This window comes from Pagrus major, chromosome 11, assembly GCF_040436345.1.
Source record: "Pagrus major chromosome 11, Pma_NU_1.0".
NCBI lineage: Eukaryota > Metazoa > Chordata > Actinopteri > Spariformes > Sparidae > Pagrus > Pagrus major.
This window is the reverse complement of record NC_133225.1, coordinates 19,480,520-19,494,674: the sequence shown is the minus strand read 5'-3', so window position 1 is coordinate 19,494,674 and position 14,155 is coordinate 19,480,520. Positions and strand designations below refer to the sequence as shown.

The 14,155-nt window shown below is 40.3% G+C and overlaps 3 protein-coding genes across 3 annotated transcripts; all 3 read left to right on the top strand.

Moving 5' to 3' along the window:
- The first annotated feature begins 3,112 nt into the window (after nucleotides 1-3,112).
- On the top strand, nucleotides 3,113-5,657 carry LOC141005348 (receptor-transporting protein 3-like). Its single transcript, XM_073477181.1, has 2 exons — nucleotides 3,113-3,336; nucleotides 4,873-5,657. The coding sequence occupies exons 1-2, from the start codon at nucleotides 3,188-3,190 to the stop codon at nucleotides 5,240-5,242; spliced, it is 519 nt and encodes a 172-aa protein (XP_073333282.1). The 5' UTR covers nucleotides 3,113-3,187; the 3' UTR covers nucleotides 5,243-5,657.
- A 191-nt stretch (nucleotides 5,658-5,848) lies between these two features.
- On the top strand, nucleotides 5,849-8,288 carry LOC141005349 (receptor-transporting protein 3-like). Its single transcript, XM_073477182.1, has 2 exons — nucleotides 5,849-6,065; nucleotides 7,542-8,288. The coding sequence occupies exons 1-2, from the start codon at nucleotides 5,917-5,919 to the stop codon at nucleotides 7,903-7,905; spliced, it is 513 nt and encodes a 170-aa protein (XP_073333283.1). The 5' UTR covers nucleotides 5,849-5,916; the 3' UTR covers nucleotides 7,906-8,288.
- Nucleotides 8,289-11,414: 3,126 nt separating this feature from the next.
- On the top strand, nucleotides 11,415-13,145 carry LOC141005417 (receptor-transporting protein 2-like). Its single transcript, XM_073477264.1, has 2 exons — nucleotides 11,415-11,592; nucleotides 12,619-13,145. The coding sequence occupies exons 1-2, from the start codon at nucleotides 11,435-11,437 to the stop codon at nucleotides 12,974-12,976; spliced, it is 516 nt and encodes a 171-aa protein (XP_073333365.1). The 5' UTR covers nucleotides 11,415-11,434; the 3' UTR covers nucleotides 12,977-13,145.
- The last annotated feature ends 1,010 nt before the right edge of the window (nucleotides 13,146-14,155 follow it).

Sequence of the window (14,155 nt, the reverse complement as noted above, 5' to 3'; positions counted from 1 at the left end):
CTGTTTCAATTTCACTTTCCATTTTTTTAAAACTCCTTGTTGTGGTGCTTCAGTAGTGGTTACTCAACTGTTTTATTTTGAAATATGCCAGAATTGCACTGTCATCATTTTTTAGTCAATAGGCCCATACAATCAAGTGAGGACAACTGAACCATCTTTTTGAAAACTGAGTAACTCCATCGGCTGAGGAATACTTCCGAGAGTTGTGGTTGAGCGCTCCAGAAAAAGTCAGTAGGCCTTGTCATACTCTGACAAAACAACTCATGATTGTGTGCAGAGTGATCATTTTTTTCTCTGACTGAGAAAAAAAAAGATCCCTCTCCACACATACTCACACCTGACGCTGTCTTGCACAACCACGGTCTGATCAGTTGGCCACTGAGCGGCTCCATTGCAGCAGTTGGGGGTTAGATGCCTTGCTAAAGGGCGCTTTGATTTCTGCTACATGTTTCTCTGATAGCCTATAAACTCTTCAAACCACAGAGACGTTGCCTAAGCCTTCTGCCTCAGCCAAATCACTTGTATCTCCTCCTACTCAATCTGTATTTCTTCTTATCTCCTTCCTTCCTCAGACAAGTAAAGACTTTGATATCACTGTCTGCTAAAATGTCACTATCACCACCGTATCCCATCCCTTACTCCCATGTGGACTGGTATCGGTCCTGGGGTGGTAAAGACGTGACACAGTGGATCCAATTCACTGCAGGTTTCAGCATGATTTCTGAGCTCCTGCTTTCAAGGCCTCTTCAACTGCAGCCACATCAGAGCATATCTCGTTTAGCTTCACTTACGTGAGAAAAAGACCATAAAATGCTTTTTAGAGGCAAATTCAGACCAATTCTGGCTTCAAAGATCAATCTCTAGCTTGATAGCAGTGGGGATTGCACTCTCTTGACACATTTGTACCATGCAAATCTCCAATCTTTGGTCGATTTGTCCAAGATAGGGTTGGTTTTAAACCACACACATGTAAAAAGAAAGGGCAAGGCATTTTCCACATTACACAGTGCCCCAATCAAAGCCTTTCTTCCCAAAGTATTTTCTCTGCATCATATATTTGATGGACTACACCAGCTAGTCACACAACACAAATCCAGCAATTCTGTTTCAAATCTACAAGAAGATTTATTGGAGTAATTAAAGCTACACATTTTGAATTCCAGATCAATTGTGCTTGTGTCACAAAGCCAGAAGGGTAAACACCAGGTTCTCATTTTAAATGCCTGCTTGCATGCCTGCAGGCTAACATGAGGGAAGGGGAAATCGTTTGCATGTCTGATAATACCGTGCTAATGGCCTAACAGTGTGATACATTACATTCAGTATTGAAAATCATCACCTACAGGCCCTTGGAGAAGTATTACAAATAACAGTGATTGATTTACTCTCTGTTCTAACATTATACCTGCAGAAGAGGTTAAATGAGCCATTAGACCGTAATGTTTTTTGTATTGCTTTTGCCAACAAGTGTCTACATGCATAATTCTCCTGACAGAGATTGAAGATGTAAATGTGTTACTTAATTTTAAACAGCATTTACTCGACTCATTTAGTTCCTTCACTGATGGCAGAATGTGACTCAGGTTAATATGCAGCGATAACAGCAAGGGCGGCCACGATACTGGCATCCTCAGAATGATTTGTTGCACAACCAATTACAATAAACAGTTTTTAATCTCTTGTTTGATTCGGTTGTTTGTTTGTTTGTTTTTTCGGACAAAACATAGATTCAATTGGATTCTAAGTTGAGGTGGAGCCATGCATTATTTTCATGTCATTCCCTCCCCTATTTTATCTCTGTAATCATCAAGCCCATGTAAGCTTTTAGATTTATTTCTGTTGGCAGTGAAGCTCAAGTGCAGCCTTCTCATGAACATAAATGTGAAACCTAGCGACTAAATGTTTTGGGATTTGTATTGTACGGAAGCAGAGAACAGCTGTAGTTGTATATTTTATTACCTGGTCATCACAAGTTAATGATTGCATTATTTTGAGATAACAAAGCTCGTTTAGTTGTGATAACAGGTTAGTTATCGAGAAAACCAGATAATCAGCACTTACTGACGTACATACTTTATTAGTCCACTCAAACACTCCCGTTTCTTTTCCCCGTCTTCTTTTGGTTTCAGATTCCTGAACAATAATAAACCTGCTTGAATCTGACCTCTGTATGTGAGCCCATTGTTTCACTCTGCCCTGACTCTACACTACACAGAATAGACAATTAAAGCTTTTTAATAACACTATATTCAGCTTCTCCTCACAAGTGTCTCAGTCGAGACAACCATGTACTGTAGACACAAGCACCACATAATGATGCTATTGCTACATCTATCCCTGGTAGTTTAGAAATGGAGTCCTTTCACATAAACTAACGGCCGGCTTCCAGTTCCACAGAGTTCCTTTAAGAGAATGATTATTGGACCATAATGTTTTTAATTACTGCTTCTGACAACAAGTGTTTGTGTGCATAACTCTCATGGAAGAGATTAAAGGTTTATGTGTTTATTATATTCCTTCACAGAAAGCTAAATGTGACTCAGGTAAATGTGCAAATGTGGAGGGCGGCCATGATTCTGGCTTCATATAAGCATGATTAATGCACAATCCACCCTGATGAACTCTCTCTAGTCTGTTTTAATTGCATGAAAGACAGAGAAAAATAATGCAGCATATCACCAGCAGGTGGCAGTGCTGCGTACAACAGGAAACCATTTCAGTTTCATTTCTCTTATGAGGCACATCTTATTTTCAGTTAACTCACTATGTTACTATATGAAAAGTTAACTTTTAGTCAGTGATAATCATAAGGCACACTACCCAAACACAAACAAAGTATTGTATATAGTTATATATAAGTATATTTTCATTGCATTGACTTCCCCTTCTCTTCATTTATGTGTATAAATAATCTATTAGGCCATTTGTCAGTCTGATAACTACTGTTTCATATAATCTTAACATCTGCACTAGCAAAACAAGCTTCACATTTCCCGTCACATTAACAGCACAAAAACAAACCTGAAACTTAAGGAAAACACTTAAGTTTCATTTATCCAGAAACTCTCAGCTGGCTTCAACAACCTGATGCTGATGAGTCATCTTCAGAAGCTGTTTATATACTGTGCAGATCAGCTGTCAGAGGTTTATCTCTTCTGCAGCCACCAGCACCACTGACACTGACAGGATGGCACAAACAGACTGGACAAGTATCTTCATGGATAAAGCGACAGAGTTTACACAAGGAGACTCCTGGCGTCTGGAGTTTGATGATACTATTGTGCCTAAGTCCCCTAACCCGGGCTGGAAGGAGTACATCAGGAACACAGGTGCAAGGTCAGTGGGCTGGACTGCTGTTATGTCTGTATATGTATGTTCTTGGACTACTATGTGATGATTTGGGGGCATAAACAGGTCAACAACAGCTAAACCATTAAAATTTAGGGTAAAGACTTGTTTTTTGGTTAGGATTAGGGTCAGGTTATGGTTAAGGATTAATAAATGATTAATACCGATACCGATCGGTGCACAAAATTATCACTCGAACAAATTAAGAAGAAAGAAACTACAATACAAACATTTAATAAAATTTCTCCCTTCATTTTCACTTGCAAATTTTTCTTAAGTAAACAAAGTGTACAAAATGATCACTCCACAACAAATGTTGTAAAACATTTAAAACAAATTCTTTTTTTGTTTGTTTTCATTCTTATGATTTTTCATAAGCTTGTATAAATTTGTTGTGTTACCACTGTATCTTACAGCCTTTTTACAAATTATACAGCTCGCCGTTGTTTCATTTTCAGCCTGAACATATATCCACACAGCGCACCTCTTCCTCTCTGCCATTCTTCTGGTCCGTCTCTGTGTTACTTGTGTGTGTGCTGCTGGCTGGGCCGGCCTGGCTGGCTGAGCCTGTTTGCTTGCTTGTTTGCCTGGTGATGCTGAGTCACGTGATGGTACAACATCAAAACAGGAGGAGGAGCAAAGTGTGCCTGCTCCACGCTGAGACAGGAGCAGCACTTACACAGACAGTCAGCCAGGTCGCCTCTTTGATGAAACCGCAGCAGTGCATACAGGAGGGAAACTGAAACTAAAGTATCGATCTCATTACACAGGTATCGATCAATATCAATACCAACATTGGTATCGATTTGAATCGATCCGCCCACCACTACTTTATAGGCTTCATCCAACCATCACTAATATTAAGGAAGGAGACTCTTTATCCTCCCATTTACCTTTTTGCAACATAATGAAGTCAATAATTTGTGTTTTTTACTGTTTAACGTCTTCAAAGAAATGCATACTTGCCACACTCCTTATTTTCTCAGGAGACTCACAACCTGGCACTGTACAGCGTTCAGTCTGCGGTTCTGTTGCCTCTCGTCCTCCTCAGTAAGTGAGAGATGGACAGAGAAATGGAAAGAAGAAAGAATGTTTCAACAAATTTCAGATGGCCTGGAGGACAGAATTCCTGTTTGTCATGTGAAGTTTGAGGCCGACAAAACAGGGCAGTGGCGTGCACACACCCCGGAAGGCAGGGGCAAAAAATGAATGAAAGAAAAGTGATAAATATAACTTTATGCCACAGATTTACACAAGTTTAAGCCAGAGGGTGAATTATCCTGTTTTATTTTCTGCAAATTCAAAGAAAAATTCAAATTAGTTGACATTAAAATGCAATTGCAATTTAGTTTTTCGGGGGTAGGCCTCTAGAAACCGGTTTTGGTTTTGAAATCCTTTTTTTGAAATCCTCCCTCTGTTTTTGAGGTGTCGAGGTTGGCAAGTCTGAAGAAATGTGAGACTTTCCAGTGTATGTTTGTTTGGTTGTCATTTTGTCTTTAACTTGGGTCTTCTGCCATTTTCCAGGTTCAAATGCACCAAGTGTGGGAGAAGCTGGCCTTCCAACCGGGTGATGGTGGTCTTCCACATGCACCTCATATGCGGACAGGGCGTGGTCAAAGTGAGGCGCTTCCGTCAGGACTGCAAGAAGTGCACCGCAGCGCCAATGGAGAAACCCGAGATCACTCCCGAGAACATCGACATCCTCATGGAGAACCTGGTGAAGAAGATAAGAATAAAATGCTACCACGAAGATCTGGACAGTGGGTCGAGGCGTCCTGTAAACCTGGATGTCAAAAGTCCACATGAGCCGTCCCATTGTGAGGCCTGCAAGCTCGGCATCTGCCAAAGAGATGAAGCTACAAACAATCCTGCAACTTTTAAGTTTTTCTTTTGAAAAATGATATGCACTTTCTCTCCTGTTTCATGGCTTCCTCTCATTTATCTAAGTGCATATAAGCTTTCGCATTTGTTCTTGCTGAAATTTGTGTTCGAATTCGAATTTGTCGGTTCAAGTGCATTAAACAAACATTACAAATAAATGTCATCGATAAAGCTTACACAGGCTGTAAACTAAATATGATGTGCAGTGTGAGTATTTTCTATTTTCATATGAATTGCTCTGATTCTTTTATTATTTAACATGTAAACACGGCACTAAATGAGAGAATTAAGGCCTGTCAATGAATTTTGAGGCTTACAAAATGTATAAAGGTGTAACTGAGGTAATAGATCTGTAAACATTAAAATACTCTTCATTGCATTGACTTCCCCTTCTCTTCATTTATGTGAATAAATAATCTATTAGGCCATTTGTCAGTCTGATAACTACTGTTTCATATAATCTTAACATCTGCACTAGCAAAACAAGCTTCACATTCTCCATCACATTAACAGCACAAAAACAAACCTGGAACTTAAGGAAAACACATTTCATTTTCTCCAAACTCTCAATTGGCCTCAACAACCTGATGCTGATAAGACATACTCACAAGCTGTTTATACACTGATATACAGATCAGCTTTCAGTTTATCTTTTCTGCAGCCACTAGCACCACTGACACTGACAGGATGGCACTAACAGACTGGACAAGTATCTTCATGGATTGGGCTACAAATCTTGAACAAAGAGACTCGTGGCGTCTGGAGTTTGATGATACTATTGTGCCTAAGTCCCCTAACCCGGGCTGGAAGGAGTACATCAAGAAGACAGTTGGATGGTCAGTGGGTTGGACTGCTGTTATCACTGTACTTGGAGTTTATATAAAGTATTGCATATATTAGCTTTATAAAATATATATTAAAGTGGTTGCTTTAGGTTTCTCGAGGTTTGTCTGTATATATGTGTTCTTGGACTACTATGTGGCAATTTTGGGGCATAAACTGGTCAACAACAGCTAAACCATTAAAATTTAGGGTAAAGACTTGCTTAACTATGGTTAAGGATTAACCTCAATTAATGACGCAAAGGACTGTAGGTTTTAGATTCTGGCTTATTTAAGAAGTAGAGATGGACAGATAACAGCTCCGAGGCTAGTTTTACTCCTGTGAAGCACAGTGTTTCAGTACATGGTGATAGAGCTTGTGTCAAATGAAAGTTTTGCAGCTAAACTAGAAGAATAGGGGGAAGGGGAATAAATGAGAAATATGGTGATGTGCACAAGAAAGACATTATCGTAGGTAAATGAGAACATTTCCTCCCAATATCAAGTGATAATGTCATGAAAGTGATGCTTTATGAACAATTCATTTATCATTCTACAAAATTATTACATATTTATTAACACACAAACTTCTTGGACTTTTATTGAAAGCGTATGAGACTAAAAGTTCAAATCAATGAGGTGTTAATGTGCTTTACCCTCGATCTTGACAGGCTGCTATACAAGTTGCAAACCAGCAGATGTCACTGTGCTGAGTTTTTTAGGCCTCTATGTTTTGAGCACAAACAGGAAGCCTCAAAGCTTTATAGGCTTCATCCAACCATCACTAATAATAAGGAAGGAGGCTCTTTATCCTCCCATTTACCTTTTCACAACATAATGAAGTCAGTGATTTGTGTTTGTACCCAATTGTTTAACTTCTTCTGTCAGAGCATCGCTTCTTCAATGAAATGCATACTTGCCACGCTCCTTATTTTCTCGGGAGACTCACAACCTGGCACTGTACAGCGTGCAGTCTGTGGTACTGTTGCGTCTCGTCCTCCTCAGTAAGAGATGGACAGAGAAATGGAGAGGAACAACAAAATTTCAACAAATTTCAGATTGTCTGGAGAACAGAATTCCTGTTTCTCATGTGAAGTTTTAAAGGAAAGGGACTGTAAAATCTGCCGCGTCAGTCCACATCAAGAGGCCGACAAAACAGGGCAGTGGCGTGCACACACCCCGGAAGGCAGGGGCAAAAAATTAATGAATGAAAAGTGATAAATATAACTTTATGCCACAGATTTAAGCCAGGGTGAATTATCCTGTGTTGTTTTCTGCAAATTCAAAGAAAAATTCTAATTAGTTACCTAAAAATGCAATTGCAATTTAGTTTTTGGGGGGTAGGCCTCCAGAAACTAGTTTTGGTTTCGAAATCCTCCCTCTGTTTTTGAGGCGTCGACGTTGGCAAGTCTGAAGAAATGTGAGACTTTTCAGTGTACATTTGTTAGGTTGTCATTTTGTCTTTAACTTGGGTCTTCTGCCATTTTCCAGGTTCAAATGCACCAAGTGTGGGAGAAGCTGGCCTTCCAACCGGGTGATGGTGGTCTTCCACATGCGCCTGGAATGCGGACAAGGCGTGGTCAAGGTGAGACGCTTCCGTCAGAACTGCAAGAGGTGCACCTCAGCGCCAATGGAGAAGCCCGAGATCGATCACGATGACATCAACATCCTCATGGAGAACCTGGTGAAGAAGATAAGAATAAAATGCTACCACGAAGATCTGCACAGTGGGTCGTGGAGTTCTGTAAACGTGGATGTCAGAGGTCCACATGAGCCAGACCATTGTGAGGCCTGCATGTTCGGCATCTGCCAAAGAGATGAAGCTACAAACAATCCTTCAGCCTCTTATTATTGATTTTGAAAAATAATATGAACTTTCCCTCCTGTTTCATGGCTTCCTCTCATTTATCTATTGTATTGAACTGCATATAAGCTTTCGCATTTGTTCTTGCTGGAAGTCAATTTGCGTTCAAATTTGAATTTGTCCGTTCAAGTGCATTAAACAAATGTTACAAATAAATGCCATAGATAAAGCTTACACAGGCTGTAAACTGAATATGATGTGCAGTGTGAGTATTTTCTATACTCACATGAATTGTTCTGATTCTTTTATCATTTAACATGTAAACATGGTACTACATGAGAGAATTAAGGCCTGTCAATGAATTTACAGACTATGTATAAGGTGTAACTGAGGTAGTAGATCTGTAAACAGTAAAATACTCTTCATTGCATTGACTTCCCCTTCTCTTCATTTATGTGTATAAATAATCTATTAGGCAATTTGTCAGTCTGATAACTACTGTTTCATATAATCTTAACATCTGCACTAGCAAAACAAGCTTCACATTCCCCATCACATTAACAGCACAAAAACAAACCTGGAACTTAAAGCTATGGTCTACGATTTGAAAGATTTATCATTATTATTAACATTATTTAGATGTTGGTCATGGCCCAATAGTATGACCTACACAATGTGAAGAGCAAAAGGAACCAAATAAATCCATTCTCTCTAGCGCCTGCAAAACTGCAAAGAAATTGACCAATAGGAGCCACCCGGTCCGGATGGCTCCTATTGGATCAATTTTCCCATCCAATCCCCTCGCTCACTCTCCTGCTCCTGCTCACGTCTGGTCCCGACCCACTTCCGTATTTGAAACTACAAGCGGACAAGAGGTTTGTTTTGCCCTGAGCAGTTCAGCTGCCTCTGCTTGCCCCACCGACAAAGAGTCAAAGAAAGAAAGTCTGTCACTGAAAAGACACAAAGCGGAGATGTGAAACAAAGAGGGCTCAAACCCGAGTAAACATTGGGTCATCATTTGAACGGTGGCCAAAGGTCCGTGAAGATATGGACCCGATGCTGATACAGCGGAGTCTCTGTTGAACAGGTAATTTTTCGTCTTTATTGTGGATGTTGTGACACAGATAACTTTCATGCCGATGCTGGCTTATGACTGTGAAAGCTGCCATTAGTTTTTTTCTGTGTTATTAGACGGCGTCCAGACAATTTCTGTCTCTGCGGTACTGTCAACACTAACGGAGACATTAGCCTCTATGTTAGCATTGTAAGCTAACAACAAGCTAACATTGCTATCATGTTTACACCAAATCAGCCTATTTATTTGCTCATGGCAGCTAAATGAAGCAGCAAGTGAAAAGTAAATGAAACCCTCCGCTTCGCGTTGGGGTTTCAATCATCCTGTCCGGATTTATTTACAACCTCTTGCTCGGTCACTACTCAACTGTTTTGCTAACCCTCCTCCCGGTCTTGTCCATTTGTTTTCAACGAAGCCTTTGCTAAATCAATATGATGGATTATCATATACACGTTACGATGTGTGTATTTGTGTGTCTTATCTGTCATAAACAAGAGATTTGGGTTTACGGGGCATGTTTTTGTCGCGGTCTGCTGCTACTCAGACAACAGCTGGGACACAGCTGGTCCGAGGCTCATGTAGATTTATTTTTCAGTAAGTGAGAGATGGACAGAGAAATGGAGAGGAGAAAGAATATTTCAACAAATTTCAGATTGTCTGGAGAACAGAATTCCTGTTTCTTGTGACGTTTAACAGGAAAGGGACTGTAAAATCTGCCGCGTCAGTCCACATCAAGAGGCTGACAAAACAGGGCAGTGGCGTGCACACACCCCGGAAGGCAGGGGCAAAAAATAAATGAATGAAAAGTGATAAATATAACTTTATGCCACAGATTTAAGCCAGAGGGTGAATTATCCTGTGTTGTTTTCTGCGAATTCAAAGAAAAATTCTAATTAGTTGACATAAAAATGCAATTGCAATTTAGTTAGAACTGGTTTTGGTTTTGAAATCCTCCCTCTGTTTTTGAGGTGTTGAGGTTGGCAAGTCTGAAGAAATGTGAAACTTTCCAGTGTACGTTTGTTTGGTTGTCATTTTGTCTTTAACTTGGGTCTTCTGCCATTTTCCAGGTTCAAATGCACCAAGTGTGGGAGAAGCTGGCCTTCCAACCGGGTGATGGTGGTCTTCCACATGCGCCTCACACACAGACAGGGCGTGGTCAAGGTGAGACGCTTCCGTCAGGACTGCAAGAAGTGCACCTCAGCGCCAATGGAGAAGCCCAAGATCACTCCCGAGAACATCGACATCCTCATGGAGAACCTGGTGAAGAAGATAAGAATAAAATGCTAGCGTGAAAAACTGGGCAGAAGGTTGAAGCGTCCTAAAAAACTGGATGTCAGAAGTTCACATGAGCCGGCCCATTGTGAGGCCTGCAAGTTCGGTATCTGCGAAAAAGATGAAGCTACAACCCCTATTTTTTTCTGAACTTGCCCTCCTGTTTCATGGCTTCCTCTTATTTATCTGTTGTATTGAAGGGCATATAAGCTTTCGTATTTGTTCTCGCTGGAAGTCAATTTGCGTTCCAATTTGAATTTATCTGTTCAAGTGTTTAGTGTTGCAGTGAAAACCTGTACAGAGCGGAGAGGCTTCCTGAAACTCTTCCAATCAGCAGACGCCATGAGCCTTCTTGTTGTCAGGCCTGTATTGAAAGCATCTGTGATCTGTAAAAAGACTTACTCTTACTTTTAAGTCAGCATTTTTTTGCTTTAAAGACAATTAATGTTTGTCTCAGACGGTCTTGTTTCTATTCTTGAGGGTTATTTATTTTTATCAAGGGTTTCAATTAAAATGTATGCCTAAACTAATATTAGCAAATTGTTGACTTTCTTTCCTGTTTTATTGCATTAGCTTCCTCTATAATATAAAGTAATCAAATGCTTATGAGCATTCATAATTATTCAAAATGTTATGTGAGGCTTTGTAACCAACACAAATGCTTTTCAGCAAGGAAACTCCATCTGTATTTCCTATCACACACATGCTGCTCTTCTTCCCCTCTTGTCCACATCAGTATTACCTTCACCAACATCACCCTTTATTGGCAGGACATCTTACCAGAGCACAGTATCTATGAGCAAATCAAGTACAACATAATCTGAACACAACAGAGTATTATTATGCAGTCACTAAGGCAGAGGCACACCATCAGGTATGTGTGTATTTGCATAATTGACCCTCACTATGCAAATACACACAAAGCAGCTACATTGCTTTGCATACACACACATAGCCGTTCTTTATTTCTGCATAGCCTTCATACATAGCTGCTCCCTTTCTTTATTTCTGTTTATAAATAGGGTGGACAGGCAATTAGGCATTGCGTAAGTCTCTAAAACTAGGCGTGGATTTTCAAGAAACCAGTTCTCCAGTTTCGTTTTCCTCAAATTTACTGGTAGGATCACAATCAAACTCTCTCAAGCGAAGGGTGATAAATCCTTCTATCTAGTTGACTGCATAGGCTACTGTACCGATCAGCTGTCAGCCACCAGCACCACTGACATTGACAGGATGGCGGGACTGACGGATTATTTGTGGCATAGTATCTTCAAGACTCAAGCAGAGAATCTTCAACAAGGAGACTCCTGGCGTCTGCAGTTTGATGAAAAAATTGGCCCTCGCAGCCCAAATCTGGGCTGGAAGAAGTACATTGGGAAGACAAGTGCAAGGTCAGTGTGCTGAACTACTGTTGTTGGTGTGTATTTACAATATTGTGTATGATAGGTTAATATAAATTGTAGTCTAGTGGATGTATTAGGTTTCTCAAGGTTTGTGTGTATGTGTCTGATTTTGGACTTCAAGTTGTGTGGACAAAAATTTGTTTGCACGGTCACATTGTGGTGATGTAGGGAACAGCGGGACAGGGGTGTGTTGGTCTGATGGCGTCCAACGTCTAAACAGATCCTTCACTCATCAAATAAAAGAGAAATGTGGTAGCAGGTCGTGTCTTTAGCATCTTATGAGGTAAAGAAATACCGCATTTATACATGGAAAAGTGGCTGTCATCCTGTCTGTCCTATCGACTCTTCCCACTGTTGCCTGTAGGTGATTATGTGACACATTTTAGAGCAAAAACCTTCACTCACAATGTCTTTGTAGCCTTCTGCTATTGTGTTGTTGTAGTTACTGTCTCTGGCAACTTCTATAGAAAAAAACCCACCAAATTTAATGAGGAAAAGTCACTGACCGAGACTCATAAACAACCGAGACTTCAGTGAACTTCCTCCCGGAAGACAGTATCCTTCTCTGGACGTGAGAGCCAGACAGGGTCCGCTATTGACTGATGGTGATGTAATGTAATGTTGGGGAGGATGAACAAACAAAGGCGAGCCTCTGTTGTTGTGATAGTGCAGAATTTCCCCATCAATTTCAGTTGCACCGTAGGTGTTTGACTTGCAACACTTGAATGGCAGAGAAAGGATTCCGGTTTCATTATGTAGGCAGAAAGGAGAGGACATTAAATGGCTCTTTCTGCTCCCATTCACCTTTTTCACTGGCTTCAATCTTACAACATTATTTAGTCAATAACTTGGCCAACTGACTTTTAAACCGAAATCTTCTCCTGGAGCATGGCTGCTTCCAAGAAGTACCTTGAGAGCTTAAACTTTAGTTTCCATTGTAAGTTTGGGTGGTCGTCATTTTGTTGAAAAGCCACTTCAGACTGTCTTTAACTTGTGTTCACTGTGATTTTCAAGGTTTAGATGCAGCTGTTGTGGAAGAAGAGAGTGGAATTCCAACGTCGTGAAGGTGGTCTTCCACATGCACCTGGGACCTGGACAGGGTACTGTCAAGGTGAAGCGCTTCGGTCAGAAATGCATCGATTGTAAAGATGGTTCAATGGAGACCCCGGACATCTCCGACAAGAACATCAAAATCCTTGTGGAGAATCTGATGAAGGAGATAAGAATTCAGTGCTACAATGAAAACCTGTACAGAGCAGAGAGGCTTCCTGAAAGTCTTCCGATCAGCAGACGCCATGAGCCTCTTCATTGTCAGGCCTGTATTGAAGGCATGTGTGATCAGAAAAAAGACTTAGGCTACTCTTACTTTTAAGTCAGCCTTTTAATGCTTTAAAGACAATTAATGTTTGTCTCAGACAGTCTTGTTTCTATTCTTGAGGGTTATTTATTTTTATCAAGGGTTTCAATTAAAATGTATGCCTAAACTAATATTAGCAAATTGTTGACTTTCCTTCCTGTCACTCTGTTTTTATTGCATTAGCTTCCTCTATAATATGAAGTAATCAGATGCTTATAAGCTTTCATAATTATTCTTGTTGGCACTCAGTTAAACATGAATTTGTCTGCTCAAATGTTTAAACAAGACTTCTATATGATATCTAAATAAAGCTTAAACAAGCAATAAACTAACGTCTTTGTTTTTTCATAGTCTTGGTATTTTCTGTTTTCAAATAAATTGCTGTGATTCATTTATCATTTAAATGAGAGAATAAAGGCCTGTTAAATATAAAAATGTTATGTGAGGCTTTGTAACCAACACAAATGCTTTTCAGCAAGGGAACTCCATCTCTATTTCCTATCACACACATGCTGCTCTTCTTCCCCTCTTGTCCACAACAGTATTACCTTCACCAACAGCACCCTCTATTGGCAGGACATCTTACCAGAGCACAATATCTATGAGCAAATCAAGTACAACATAATCTGAACACAACAGAGCAGTATTATGCAGTCACTAAGGCGGAGGCACACCGTCAGGAGAGGCAAACCAGGCAAAAATTTCGGGCTCCTCAAAGAAATTTGGGAAAAGGGGCCATTCATGTTTGCACATTTTGCAATGACAGCTATAAACCCTCTTAAACCTCCCAAAAAGGCGCCATTCTGTCGACCACTGCTGCCTCAAAACTAACGCTTTATGTGTTGATGATCACTGGCCTCATTATAAATGAGCATTTTGTCATTCATTTAGATTTTAAAGGACTTATTTGTAAGAATTTTTTTTTTTTTTAGTCTCACTCCCAACTCGTCAGAAATCTATGCTTTGGGATGGTGACGGACCCGTCCTACCATCCCCAAGCATTGGGAATGAGACTCAAAAATCAATTTTCTTCGTTGGTGATTATTTATAACATAATGGTGATGAAAGATGGTAGGAGAGGCCCCCTGGGAATTTCTGCCTTTCACTCCAACAGACTCTAAAATCACCACTGCACTCAGGTGATCTGTAAACAGCAGAGTACTTAGATTTTAAAGGTGCATGATGTAGTTTTTG

Excerpts from the sequence above, each read along its gene's own strand:
- LOC141005348 (XM_073477181.1), top strand. The coding sequence starts at position 3,188 with ATGGCACAAACAGACTGGACAAGTATCTTCATGGATAAAGCGACAGAG. Across the intron at positions 3,337-4,872 it reads ATCAGGAACACAGGTGCAAG|GTTCAAATGCACCAAGTGTG; the intron begins GTCAGTGGGCTG and ends GCCATTTTCCAG.
- LOC141005349 (XM_073477182.1), top strand. The coding sequence starts at position 5,917 with ATGGCACTAACAGACTGGACAAGTATCTTCATGGATTGGGCTACAAAT. Across the intron at positions 6,066-7,541 it reads ATCAAGAAGACAGTTGGATG|GTTCAAATGCACCAAGTGTG; the intron begins GTCAGTGGGTTG and ends GCCATTTTCCAG.
- LOC141005417 (XM_073477264.1), top strand. The coding sequence starts at position 11,435 with ATGGCGGGACTGACGGATTATTTGTGGCATAGTATCTTCAAGACTCAA. Across the intron at positions 11,593-12,618 it reads ATTGGGAAGACAAGTGCAAG|GTTTAGATGCAGCTGTTGTG; the intron begins GTCAGTGTGCTG and ends GTGATTTTCAAG.